The sequence below is a fragment of the Scyliorhinus torazame genome, chromosome 7 (assembly GCF_047496885.1).
Source record: "Scyliorhinus torazame isolate Kashiwa2021f chromosome 7, sScyTor2.1, whole genome shotgun sequence".
In the NCBI taxonomy this organism is placed as follows: Eukaryota; Metazoa; Chordata; class Chondrichthyes; order Carcharhiniformes; family Scyliorhinidae; genus Scyliorhinus; species Scyliorhinus torazame.
In genome coordinates, this window is record NC_092713.1 from 69,431,679 (window position 1) to 69,445,853 (window position 14,175).

Consider the following 14,175-nt stretch of genomic DNA (forward strand, 5'->3'; position numbering starts at 1 on the left):
AACACAAATGGGCGTACGACGCCCGCGCCACGGATCTCCCTGCTCTGGCTCCTGATGATGAGGTCTGCGTCCAACTTCTCGATGGTGGTCGGTCCGCCACCGCTGTGGTGCTCAGACAAGTGGCCCCGAGGTCATTTTTGGTTCGTCTACAAGACGGCTCTCTTCTTCGCCGAAATAGGCAGGCACTACGACTCCTTCCTCGCTCGCCACCAGATCAGCAGGTCCTGCCTCGACGTCACGACGAACCCGTCACGGACTTTGCAGATCTCCCTTTCGCTTTGCCACCCTCTGAGTCTGACACAGTCCCGCCCATTCCAGAACAGGCGGCCCCTGACCCACCCTTGAGGCGGTCAACCAGAATTCGTCGCCCACCTCAGAGATTGGATTTATGAACTGCCTGAATTCATGGACTCTTTGAATTCATTAACTGATTGTTTCGTTACCCTGTTTGATTAACTCGCTGGTTTGTACACACTGTTGTTCTAGTTATATTTTGTGTCCATCTGCACTAGACACCTTCCAATGTAAATATCTTAGAGTTTCTGTACATAGTCCTGTAAATATGCTCGCATGTGCCACACATAGTTAGGAACATTCGCATACTACATTATTTATTACCACGAACACACATTTCTTTTTGAAAAGGGGGATGTCATAATATACACATCAGTATATGATGGTGCAGAGACACACACTGACCGACACTGCAAGACCAATCCACACACACAACACAGCAGCCAATCACCAGTTAGGGCACGGTCACTATAAAGACAGAGGGCACTAGATTTCCCGCTCATTCGGGATGCAGCCTCTGAGCCAGACAGAGCCCGCAGTCAGGAGCACAAACATCCACCATGTGCTAGCAGTATAGGCTGGTCAGGTTAGGCATAGGTCTTCAGTCAATCTAACATAGTGTCGACCCACAGTGCAAGTATGTTTAACAGCTCTTAGTTAAATAAAATAGAGTTGTACTATTACACGTGTTGGTAGCCTGTCTATGTTACTGCAAAGGTAAACACAGTCTCCACAGATCCAGAGTACCCAACACATCAACATATACACAGATACTGTAGAAACTGTAAAGTGCAGGGGCGGCACGGTGGCGCAGTGGTTAGCACTGCTGCATCACGGTGCCGAGGACCTGGGTTTGATCCCGGCCCCAGGTCACCGTCCGTGTGGAGTTTGCACATTCTTTCTTTCCTGTGTCTGCATGGGTCTCACCCCCAAAATCCAAAAAGATGTGCAGGGTAGGCGGACTGGCCATGCTAAATTGCCCCTTAATTGGGAAAGAAAAGAATTGGGTACTCTAAATTTATTTTTTTAAAGAAAATGTAAAGTACAAGCCTTTATATGAATAATAAATGTTCTTCAGACTGAATATGCTTAAACTTTATCTACACGAACCAGAAAGAACAGTTCAATTCAAAACATACAGCTGAAAAAAACTTATAAACATGTTTCACAAATTTAACATGATTATAGTGAGAGAAAGGTATATTATTGCTTTTAAATTAAAGCGTTAATGAGTTCTCAATCTCAAATGCATTTCTTTTTAAAAAATAAATTTAGAGTACCCAATTCATTTTTTCCAATTAAGGGGCAATTTAGCGTGGCCAATCCACCTACCCTGCACATCTTTGGGTTGTGGGGGCAAAACCCACACAAACATGGGGAGAATGTGCAAACTCCACACGGACAGTGGCCCAGAATCGAACCTGGGACCTCAGTGCCGTGAGGCAGCAATGCTAACCACTGCGCCACCATGCTGCCCCTCAAATGCATTTCTGTAATAGGATTTGGAGTGTTGTAGTCGCATTGAAAGTGAGTGACAGACTGCTATAAGTATATTGCCCACCTTCAAGCACCAGTCTAAAGTAACATTTACAGAGGTCTTGGATTAGGGGCCTAATTCTCCAGAAATGGTTGGCATGTGCCCCAGACAACAACTGAAAAGTTCACATTTTCACCAAAATAGAAAATGAAGAGCTATTGATGATATAAATATTATCGCAATGATTAAGTCAATGCTTACCCACTTGTTGCAGATAAAAATACACCAATGGCTTGTAATTGTTCAGTTACACAGGTACCAACCATGTAGCTGTTCAAAGAAGTTAAGTACTTATGAAAATAATGATTGTTCTCCTGTTAATATGGCATAATAGAACAATGCTCCCAATTTCCAGAGAATAAATAAACCAAATAAGTTAATATCTTTTTTTAAATTAAAAATGCCTGACTTATAACTGTTGTACCAGCCAGAAGACAAGAAAAATATGTGTCATAAATAAAAACAAAAAATGCTGGATAAACTCAGCAAGTCTGGCAGCATCTGCAGTGTTACAGAGTTGACATTTTGAGTCCATAAGACACATCTTCTGAACTGAAGAGGGATAGAAATGCCAAGGATGTTGGATTCCTGTGTGACTTACTTGCTATGTGCTTTGTGGGTTATGACCAATTTTGGACAATGCACTTTGGAAACGGACAACGGACTGTGTAAGAACTGCTTCAGTAACTTGAGGCCCTTTTCTGTTTATACAATCATGAACCTGACTATGTGCCTTCAGGTGTGTTCATCAATAAATTGTTTATTGATTTAGACTTGGTCTTCTGGTTGGTTACATTGTGTGTCTCTCTAAACCCCACCTATATCGCCGCCCAATCTCTTCCAACATCACAAAATGTAATGAATGAAAGTTGGAGAGGGAGGAGGAGGTGGAGCAGCAGAGAAAGTCAGGGATAGGTCAGAGCTAATGAGAGATTGACAAAAATGTTGTGTCACAAGACAAAGGGAGTGTTAATGGTGGTATTAAGGACTAAAGAAGTGCTAACAGTGACATAAAGGCAAGATAGCAGAATGTGTTAATAGGAGAACAAAGGTCAGTGATCAGTTAAAGTAAAACTGAAAAACAAGTGACAGATGACCTTGTGAGGAGTTTTTTTTTACATTGGGACAAACCAAGGAAACAAAAACAAAAAGGGAGGGGGGGTCAAGATGGAGGGGAAGGTTCACAGTCTAACGGTGTTGAGCTCAATTTTGAGTCCAGAAGTGTGCCTAATCGGAAGAGGAGGTGTTGTTCCTCCAGATTGCGTTGGGCATCACTGGAGCATTGCAGCAGGCCAAGGACAGACACATGGGTGTGAGAGCAAGATGCTAATTGAAATGGCAAGTGACTGTAAGGTTGGGGTCATGCTTGAGGATGGCGAAAGTGTTCCATAAAACAGTCACTCAGTCTCCGTTAAGTCTTCACAATGTAGAGACCGCATTCAGAGCAGTAGACAGTAGACCGAATTGAAGGAGGTGCAAGTGAAATGCTGCTTCACCTATGTCTATGTCAACCTGCTTACTTTATAAATTATTATTTTATGTTAAAAATAGACAAAGGCTTTGACCTGATATGCCTGACTGGCCATAGCTCATACCATAGGAATTTCAAAAAACCAGCAGGGTCCTTGTTATTCTTAATGAGGCGCTAATGCCCAGGACGGCACGGTGGCGCAGTATAGCTGGGTTGGCCATGCTAATTTGCCCCTTAATTGGAAAAAAAATTAATTGGGTACTCTAAATTTATATTTTCAAAATAGAGGCGCTATGTCTGTGACTGCAGGAAATCAAATTCCAAAGAAATGCACCAACACCCTTCACATTTCCAGAGCAGAGCTCTGGCCACGGAGACAGTGGGCGGGATACTTTTCACTATACCTCGGTACACGTGACAATAAACAAATCCAATCCATCCCAACCCACCGCGTGTTTTGCAGTGGAGGAGGCAGCCTGCCATTGGTGGTCAGCCGGATATTCTATCCCACCGTTGTCAATTGGGTTTCCCATCGAATGCACCCCTCACCGCTGGGAAACCCGTGGCCGGGTTGCGCCATCGGCGGAACCAGAAGATCCCGCCAGTGTGAACAGCGGAAGTTTCTGACCCATGTGTCTGGAAGAACTCTATTAAATCTCTCAAGATTCCAGACAAGATTCTGGGCAAGTACATCCTTTATCCAAAGCCCAGGAGGAGAAGTGGGAGGCATGTCACATGACTGGCCCCAAGCTGCTGGAACCTGTAGTGTTGCATGTGGAACTGAACTTCGGCAGTCTGCCATTTTACCCCCTAACAGGTAGCAGCAGAAAGAGCCCTGTCCAGGTAAACTGCCCAGCCCTCAGCTACAATGTGTACTACTGGAACATCAGAACTCCTGTTTCAGTACCTAGAAGACTCATTCATCTCTGTGTGCCTTCTTCCATCAGGGAATTCATAGTTTCTGCAATAGTTTCAGCCTGCTAACCTCTGAAGGAATACATCAATGGGGCAGGATTCTAGGTTGGCTGACGCCGAAATCGGGAACCGCGATTGGGTGGAGAATTGGTTCCGATGCCGAAATCGCAGCAGGTGTCGATTTGACGGCAAATGGCAATTCTCCGTCACCACGACAGAGACGTCAATGCATTCCGGATTGCACATACTGGGTATTTGTGGCACACATTTAGAGTACCACAATCTGGGGCTGGTTTAGCACACTGGGCTAAATCACTAGCTTTTAAAGACGACCAAGGCAGGCCAGCAACACGGTTCAATTCCCGTACCATTCCCGTGCCATCTTGCTGCGTATCCCACTGATCTTCCACCTTGGCCCCTGGTTCTGCAGAGTGATACCGGCCATATGGGTGCCCCTACACCCCCACACCCCACCCTCCACCATACACCCCAACCCGACATCACACGGCCCATTCAAGGGCAATGCCCACCCTAGTCCCTACGGGGCGCCGGACAGGCACTAACAGACTGTTGCCCACTTCCAGCAATGCTAAAAGACACCTGCTGCCAAAATACTTGATGATGCTATCACATCCTGGAGCCATTACTTCCTTCCACTACAGCCAAAACCGCACATTAATTCAAATTATTGGTTGTCATATCACGACAACCAAACCTCAGCAATCATACAGTAAGTTTTATTCAATTTCCAGTCCTATGTTTCACTTTGCAGTACTCCCATCTCCCCAAAACAGCCAAATTCCACAACTGCCATTAAATTCTGAACGAAGCTAAATTTGTCATACCACACGCCAATCTGCTGTGTATCCCACCATTTTACTGCAGATCCTCCAAAAATAGTTATTTTACGCTAAGACCCATGCATCCCTAAAACTGCTCCATTTCCAACCTCCTTTTCTTCTCAAGTTCTTGAATACTGTGGTGAATGTATTGCATTAACCATTCACCATGTATGTAACTGTATCACGCTGTTGCCCATGAGGACTCCACCTGTGGACCATTGTAAGGTATTACCTGTGATGTATCATGTTGGTGCCTTTGTGGGCTCTGCCCCTGGCTCCTCCCCTTGAGGGGAGGTATAAAGAGCAGTAGCCCTGTAGGCGGCTCAGGTAGCAGAGCAGTCACAGGCAGGCACTGTTCTAGTCGATTAAAGCCACGGTTTACTTCTCCTTGTTTCGTGTGAATGGTCGCATCAAATACATTGTTGTCTTATGCATGAGTCAGCGCAAGCTGATTGGCTGAAGGCACTGGAGCACATGCACAGGGGGCAAGTGGCTGGAGTTTGGTCAGAGGCAACAGTGGTGGCCGCCTGTACCATTTCTGTCCCAGGGAACAATGGCAATTGCCAGGCAGCAATTGGAGACGATTTCTGAAAGGGAAACAATGTGTTTGGGGAAATTGCACACAATCACAGAATTATTACAGATTCACAGAATTATTATAGTGCACAAGAAGGCCATTCAGTTCATTCTGTCTGCACCGGCTATCTGAATGGGTTATGCTGGTCCCCTGCCTTCTCCTCGTAGCCCTGCACTTCCTCTTCAAATAACAATTTGAAGCCTCAATCGAACTATCACCCTCAGGCACTGCATTCCAGACAGGACCCACTCGCTGTGTGAAAAATTATTTTTAATATCACTGTGGCTTCCTTTGCAAATTACTTTAAATGGGTGTCCTCTGGTTCTTGGTCTTTTCCTGAGTGAAAGGTTTCTCCCTATCTTTTCTGCCCAGACCACTCTGTAAAATCTCCTCTCAACCTTCTCTTCTCCAAGGAAAACAGTCCTAACTGCTTCAATATATCTTCATACCTGAAGCTCCTCATTCTTGGAACATTTCCCATGAATCCTTTCTGGATTCTCTCCAATACCTTCAGATTCTTCCCAAAGTGCGGCGCCAAAACTTCAACGCAATACTCCATGGCCAGTGTTCTACACAAGTTCAATAAAACCTCCTTGCTCTTCTACTCAATGCCCCTATTTATAAAGTCTGGAATAGTGTATGCATTATTAACTACTCTCTCAATCTGTCCTGCAACCTTCAATGACTTATGCACATACACCCAGGTCCTTCTGCTCCTGCAACCTCTTTGGATCTATGCATACTAAATCAGGCTATTAAATGAACACGGCTGTGGGATGTAAAACAGGCTCACTTCACATGACCTCCAGCAGATGTGAAAACTAGTCCATCTGACCAGGTTCTGCTAGAGGGAGAAGAGGAGTGTGGCACAGCTGGAAAAAAAAGAAATGAAGACTGCATCCAGGAACTGGCAACAGAGTGTTGCAACTGTTTCTGTCACTTAAAACAACTGAAATTGGCCAAATAGTGCACAGGGTTGTCACTGGGGATTCAAATAAGGGTGTTTCCGGGAGCTGCACACCATCAAGTCTGTTGAAAGCAAAGCCGAGGAGGTTCTGCAGAATTCAGCCTCTAATAATGGATTCCTCCATTTTCCTTACAGCTGATGCTAATTAACCTATTCCATGTTTTCTCTCTCCCTCCTTTCTTGAATTTGCTAGCTTTCAATCCACTGGGACTATTTCAGCATCTAGGGAATTCTGGAAGATTAAAACCAATCAATCACTATATCAGGCATCAAGTCTTTAAAAAAACTAGGGTGTAAACCATCAGGTCGAGGATATGGCTAGTTTTTAGTCCCAATAATTCCACCAGTGCTTTTTCTTTACAAATATTATATCCTTAAATTTCTCGTTTTCATCAGACCTTTGATTCCTTACTACCTCCAGAATGTTTTGTTATCTATTCCCATGAAAACAAATCCAAAGTATTTGTTTAATGTTTCTGCCATCTCCTTATTCCCCATTATAATTTCTCCTATCTCTGCCTCTAAAGGATTGTGGTAGTCACCACTGTTGTATTATATTGTATATACTGGTATTACGGTAAGGCCCCTGTACTACAGGTATGGGGTATATCCCTGCCTGCTGGCTCCACCCAGTAGGCGGAGTATAAATGTGTGTGCTCTCCCAACAGCAGCCATTTTGCCAGCTGCTGTAGGAGGCCACACATCTCTGTGTAATAAAGCCTCGATTACATTCTACTCTCGTCTCACTGTAATTGATAGTGCATCGATTTATTACAGAGATTTTTCAAAGATGGACCTCCGCATCAAGCTGGATTGCCTGCAGTTGCATCCTCAAGCAGACGCCAAAAAGGACTTCCAACATTGGCTAGCTTGCTTTGAAGCATACATCGGGTCTGCAACAGACCCAATCTCAGAGGCACAGAAGCTCCAGATTTTGTACAGGCGGCTGACCTCCAACGTCTTTCCCCTCGTCCGGGATGCGCCTATCTACGTAGAGACCATAGTGCTACTGAAGGAGAACTACACTCAGCAGACCAACAAGATCTACGCCAGGCACCTCCTGTCCACACGGCACCAACTTCCCGGTGAGTCTGTGTAAGATTTCTGGCGTGCCCTGCTTGCCCTGGTTAGAGACTGTGATTGCCAGGCCGCTTCGGCCTCTGAACATTCGAACCTGCTAATGAGAGACGCGTTCGTTACGGGCATAGGGTCGAACTACATCCGCCAGTGCCTCTTAGAAGGGGCCACACTTGACCTCGCAGCGACCAAGAAACTAACGCTCTCGTCACAGTCACCTCACGCAACGTACAGGCTGATGCCCCCGACCGCACGACCCATCCCTCTTGTGCATTGTGGACCCCGCCAGCGGCCACCCCTTTGTGGACCCCATCAGCGACCGCCCCCAGCCAACCCTACGCCTGCGCCGCTCGGCAGCCAACCAACCCCGGGGACCCAAGTGCTACTTCTGCGGACAGACAAAACAGTCCCGGCAGCGCTGCCCTGCGCGGAGCGCGCTCTGCAAGACCTGTGGCAAGAAAGGGCATTTTGTTGCAGTGTGCCAGGCCCGCTCAATCGCCGCTATTGTCCCTGCACCCCCCACGTGTGGCCAGTGGGCGTCGCTTTCTTCCTCTCCTCAGACCACATGCGGCCCGTGGGCACCGCCATCTTGCTCCAGCCACAACACATGCAGCCCGTGGGCGCCGCCATCTTGCTTGCCTCAGAACCAATGGGTGCCGCCATCTTGCCTGCCCCAGGAAACGTGCAGCTCGAGGGCGCCGCCATCCTGCCTGCCCCAGGACATGTGCGGCCCGTGGGCACCGCCATCTTACCCGCCTCAGGACCAATGCCCGTCGGGCACTTCATCGGGCCACTCATCACCTGCAACCGCCGACGACCAGCCGCGTCTCGCCTCCGTCACGATCGACCAGTCTCGACTGCACAACCGCGCGACTGGGTCGACAAAGGTGAAGGTCGACGGGCACGAGATATCATGCCTTCTGGACTCCGGGGACACTGAGAACTTCATCCACCCCGATACGGTCAGGCGCTGCTCCCTCGCGGTACACCCCGTTAACCAAAGAATCTCCCTGGCCTCCGCATCCCACTCAGTGGCGATCCGGGCGTACTGCATCGCCACCCTTACCATCCAGGGCGTAGAGTTCAGCGGCTTCCAGCTCTACGTCCTCCCCAACCTCTGTGCTGCCTTGCTTCTCGGCCTAGACTTTCAGTGCAACCTCCAGAGCCTAACCCTGAAATTTGGCGGGCCCCTACCACCCCTTACTGTTTGCGGCCTCACGACCCTTAAGGTCGACCCGCCTTCCCTGTTTGGAAACCTCACCCCGGATTGCAAACCCGTCGCCACCAGGAGCAGACGGTACAACGCCCAGGACAGGACCTTCATCAGGTCGGAGGTCCAGCAGCTTCTGTGGGAAGGCATTATTGAGGCCAGCAACAGTCCCTGGAGAGCCCAAGTGGTAATAGTAAAGACTGGGGAGAAACACAGGATGTTCATTGACTACAGTCAGACCATCAATCGGTACACGCAGCTCGACGCGTACCCCCTCCCACACATATCTGATATGGTCAATCAGATTGCACAGTGTCGGGTCTTTTCCACAGTGGACCTGAAATCTGCCTACCACCAGCTCCCCATTCGCAACGCGGACCACCCATACACTGCGTTTGAAGCAGACGGCCGCCTTCACAATTTCCTTAGGGTCCCCTTCGGCGTCACCAACAGGGTTGCGGTGTTCCAACGGGAGATGGACCGAATGGTTGACCGGTACGGACTGCGGGCCACCTTCCCGTACCTGGACAACGTCACCATCTGCGGCCACGACCAGCAGGACCACGACGCTAACCTTTCCAAATTTCTCCACACCGCCACACTCCTCAACCTAACTTACAACAAGGAGAAGTGTGTTCAGCACGAACCGATTAGCCATCCTCGGCTATGTGGTTCAGAACGGAGTTCTAGGGCCCGAGCCCGATCGCATGCGCCCCCTCCTGGAACTCCCCCTTCCCCACTGCCCCAAGGCCCTCAAACGATGCTTGGGGTTCTTTTCGTACAACGCCCAGTGGGTCCCTAACTATGCGGACAAGGCCCGCCCACTCATCCACTCCACCGGTTTCCCACTGACGGCCGAGGCTCACCAGGCCTTCAACCGGATTAAGGCCGACATCGCCAAGGCCGCGATGCATGCGGTCGACGAGACGCTCCCCTTCCAAGTCGAGAGCGATGCATCAGACGTCGCTCTGGCCGCCACCCTCAACCAGGCAGGCAGGCCCGTGGCATTCTTTTCCTGAACCCTCCATGCCTCCGGAATCCGGCACTCTTCCGTCGAAAAGGAGGCACAAGCAATCGTCGAAGCTGTGCGGCACTGGAGGCATTACCTGGCCGGCAGGAGATTCACTCTCCTCATTGACCAACGGTAGGTTGCCTTCATGTTTAACACACAGCGGGGTAAGATCAAAAATGATAAGATCTTGTGGTGGAGGATCGAGGACCGACTCTGGACCCTGCACGATGATCTCTGTCACCCAGGAGTCACCCGCTTTTACCACTTCATTAAGGCCCGCAATCTGCCCTACTCCATCGAGGAGGTCAGAGCTATCACCAGAGACTGCCAGGTCTGCGCGGAGTGCAAACCGCACTTCTACCGGCCAGAACGGGCGCGTCTGATGAAGGCCTCCCGCCCCTTTGAACGCCTCAGCGTGGACTTCAAAGGGCCCCTCCCCTCCACCGACCGCAACACGTATTTCCTCAATGTGGTTGACGAGTATTCCCGATTCCCCTTTGCCGTCCCATGACCCGATATGATGTCTGCCACCGTCATCAAAGCCCTCAACACCATCTTTGTTCTGTTCGGTTTACCCGCCTATGTCCACAGCGACCGGGGATCCTCATTTATGAGCGATGAGCTGTGCCAGTACCTGCTCAACATGGGCATTGCCTCGAGCAGGACGACCAGCTACAACCCCAGGGGAAACGGGCAGGTGGAGCGGGAGAATGGGACGGTCTGGAAGGCCGTCCAGCTGGCCCTACGGTCCAGAAATCTCCCGGCCTCCCGCTGGCAGGAGGTCCTCCTCGACGCACTTCACTCCATTCGGCCTGTGCACTGCGACTAACGAAACCCCCCATGAACGTCTCTTTGCCTTCCCCAGGAATCCACCTCCGGAATTTCGCTCCCAATGTGACTGGCAGCTCCAGGACCCGTTCTCCTCCGCAAGCACGTGCGGCTCCACAAGGCGGACCCGTTGGTTGAGAGGGTACAGCTACTCCCCGCAAACCTGCAGTACGCCTACGTAGCGTATCCCGACGGCCGCCAACACACAGTTTCCCTCAGGGACCTGGCACCAGCTGGGTCCCCACACCCCCCCCCCCCTCTGCCCCGGTGCCACCCTCCCTCCCCCCAGCGCACCCCACCACACCCCCGCTCCAGGACAATCTGTCCTCCCCTTGGACCCACCCGGGGATGAAGAGGATGTCGACACGCTCCCAGAGTCACCGAAGACCAAGCCGACGCCTGAGTCGCCACCAGCACTGCAGCGCTCTCAACGACAGATCAAGGCGCCCGATCGTCTAAATTTGTAACCTTCTCTGTAATTTTAAAGCCAATCTGTATGTAAATAGTTTTTCCACTACCGCCGCTGGACTCATTTTAACAGGGGGCGAATGTGGTAGTCACCACTGTTGTATTATATTGTATATACTGGTATTACGGTAAGGCCCCTGTACTACAGGTACGGGGGTAGATCCCTGCCTGTTGGCTCTGCCCAGTAGGCGGAGTATAAATGTGTGTGCTCTCCGAACAGCAGCCATTTTGCCAGCTGCTGTAGGAGGCCACACATCTAATAAAGCCTCGGTTACATTCTTCTACTCTTGTCTCGTCGTAATTGATAGTGCATCAAGGATCCACATTTATTCTCTCTAAACTCTTCCTTTTTACATATCTTCAGAAGCTTTTACAATCTGGTTTATGTTGTTAGCCAGTTTACTCTCAAGTCCCAGTTTTTCTTTGTTTATTCATTTCTTGGTCATCCTTAGCAAAATTTTAAACCTTAGGCGTACTATCCTCTTTACCTACTTTATGAGCCTTTCACTTTAATCTAAAACTACCATTAAATTTTCTTGTTAGCCTTGGATGGATTATTTTACCCACTGAGATTATATTTCTTCAGGGAGAATATTATCATTATGAATTCCGGATTGTCAAAGGACAAAGAACAAAGAAAAATTACAGCACAGGAACAGGCCCTTCGGCCCTCCAAGCCTGCGCCGATCCAGATCCTCTATCTAAAACTGTCGCCTATTTTCTAAGGATCTGTATCCCTCTGCTCCCTGCCCATTCATGTATCTGTCTAGATACATCTTAAATGACGCTATCGTGCCCGCCTCTACCACCTCCGTCGGCAATGCGCTCCAGGCACCCACCACCCTCTGCATAAAGAACTTTCCACGCATATCTCCCTTAAACTTTTCCCCTCTCACCTTGAACTCGTGACCCCTAGTAATTGAGTCCCCCACTCTTGGAAAAAGCTTCTTGCTATCCACCCTGTCTATACCTCTTATGATTTTGCAGACCTCAATGAGGTCCCCCTCAACCTCCGTCTTTCTAATTAAAATAATCCTAATCGACTCAACCTCTCTTCATAGCTAGCGCCCTCCATACCAGGCAACATCCTGGCGAACCTCCTCTGCACCTTCTCCATAGCATCCACATCCTTTTGGTAATGTGGCGACCAGAACTGTACGCAGTATTCCAAATGTGGCCGAACCAAAGTCTTATACATGACCTGCGAACTCTTGTACTCAATACCCCTTCCGATGAAGGAAAGCATGCCATATGCCTTCTTGACCACTCTATCGACCTGCGCAGCCACCTTCAGGGTACAATGGACCTGAACACCCAGATCTCTCTGTACATCAATTTTCCCCAGGGCTTTTTCATTTACCATATTGTTCGCTCTTGAATTGGATCTTCCAAAATGCATCACCTCGTATTTGCCCGGATTGAACTCCATCTGCCATTTCTCTGCCCAACTCTCCAATCTATCTATATTCTGCTGTATTCTCTGACAGTCCCCTTCACTATCTGCTACTCCACCAATCTTAGTGTCATCTGCAAACTTGCTAAGCAGACCACCTATACCTTCCGCCAGATCATTTATGTATATCACAAACAACAGTGGTCCCAGCACGGATCCCTGTGGAACACCACTGGTCACAGTTCTCCATTTTGAGAAACTCCCTTCCACTACTACTCTCTGTCTCCTGTTGCCCAGCCAGTTCTTTATCCATCTAGCTAGTACTCCCTGGACCCCATGAGACTTCACTTTCTCCATCAGCCTACCATGGGGAACCTTATCAAATGCCTTACTGAAGTCCATGTATATGATATCTACAGCCCTTCCCTCATCAATCAACTTTGTCACTTCCTCAAAGAATTTTAAATAATATTTGTCCATGACTATCTACTGTCATATTTTTAACCCATTTTCCCAATTTACTTGTGTCAACTTGGCCCTCATACTTACATTGTTTGCTTTCTTCAGGTTAAAGACCCTAATTTCAGGCGTCAAACTCAATATTCCCAAAGACTCCTTTACTGCAAGGTTCCTGATGAACATCATCTCATTGCACAATTAGGGGCTGGTTTAGCACAGTGGGCTAAACAGCTGGCTTGTAACGCAGAACAATGCCAGCAGCGTGGGTTCAATTCCCGTACCGGCCTCCCCGAACAGGCGCCGGAATGTGGCGACTAGGGGCTTTTCACAGTAACTTCATTGAAGCCTACTTGTGACAATAAGTGATTATTATTATTACTAGAGCTAAGTTCATTCCCTGGTTTGAATGAATGTCTCCCACGGTTGCTATGATACCATGTATAATGTGCTAGTTTGTATACATTGGCTCCTGGTCTTCGAAAGCCTCAACTTGAAAATGTTCATCCCGATGATCAAATTCCTTTGTGTTTCACCCCACTCTATCTCTGTGAGCGTCTGTAGCCCAACTAGCCTCCAAGAAGTCTGAGTTCCTCCAACTTAGACCTCTTATGTATCCCCCTCCCTCCACCCTACTATTGGCAGTCATTCAGTCAATTGTCCAGATTTTTTATATGCAGGAATTCCTGCCTAAACCCTGCCTCTCCATCTCCCTCCATACCTTTAATAATCTCCTTAAAACCCAATTCTTTCCCTCAGATTTTGGTTATTCCCCCCTATTTGGTTCAGCATCTATTTCTCTCTGATTATCATAGACTCATACAACATAGATGGAGCCCATTCTGTTCATCATGCCTGCACCGGCTCCCAAAATTCTGCTCTTCCCCCATAGCTTTTTTTCCCTGTTCAAGTGCATATTCAATATTGTTTTACTATTGTTTCAATATTGTAAGTTACTATGTGATCTGTTTCCAGTATCCTTGTAGGCCGTGTCTGCTATGTCATATTTCTGTCTACTGTGGTTAAATCAAAATATGATTCGTAAGACACAAAAGTGCCCATTGTTTCCTCCTCCTGCCACACAAATGTTCATTGAGTTATTTAAAAATATTCCATAAAAATTTAACA

The 14,175-nt window shown here is 48.3% G+C and overlaps 1 protein-coding gene across 8 annotated transcripts in view; it reads right to left on the minus strand.

Annotated features, from left to right (window-relative positions):
- The window catches only part of LOC140426289 (armadillo-like helical domain containing protein 1), a 146,951-nt gene that overhangs the window by 124,613 nt on the left and 8,163 nt on the right, over positions 1-14,175 (minus strand). For 6 of the 8 annotated variants that reach the window (XM_072510861.1, XM_072510867.1, XM_072510863.1 and 3 more), the window contains exon 3: positions 2,033-2,101. The exons of the other annotated variants lie outside the window; for them this stretch is intronic. In XM_072510861.1, the coding sequence (XP_072366962.1) occupies positions 2,033-2,101 (69 nt within the window). The remainder of the gene's footprint in view (positions 1-2,032; positions 2,102-14,175) is intronic. 8 annotated transcript variants of the gene reach the window in all.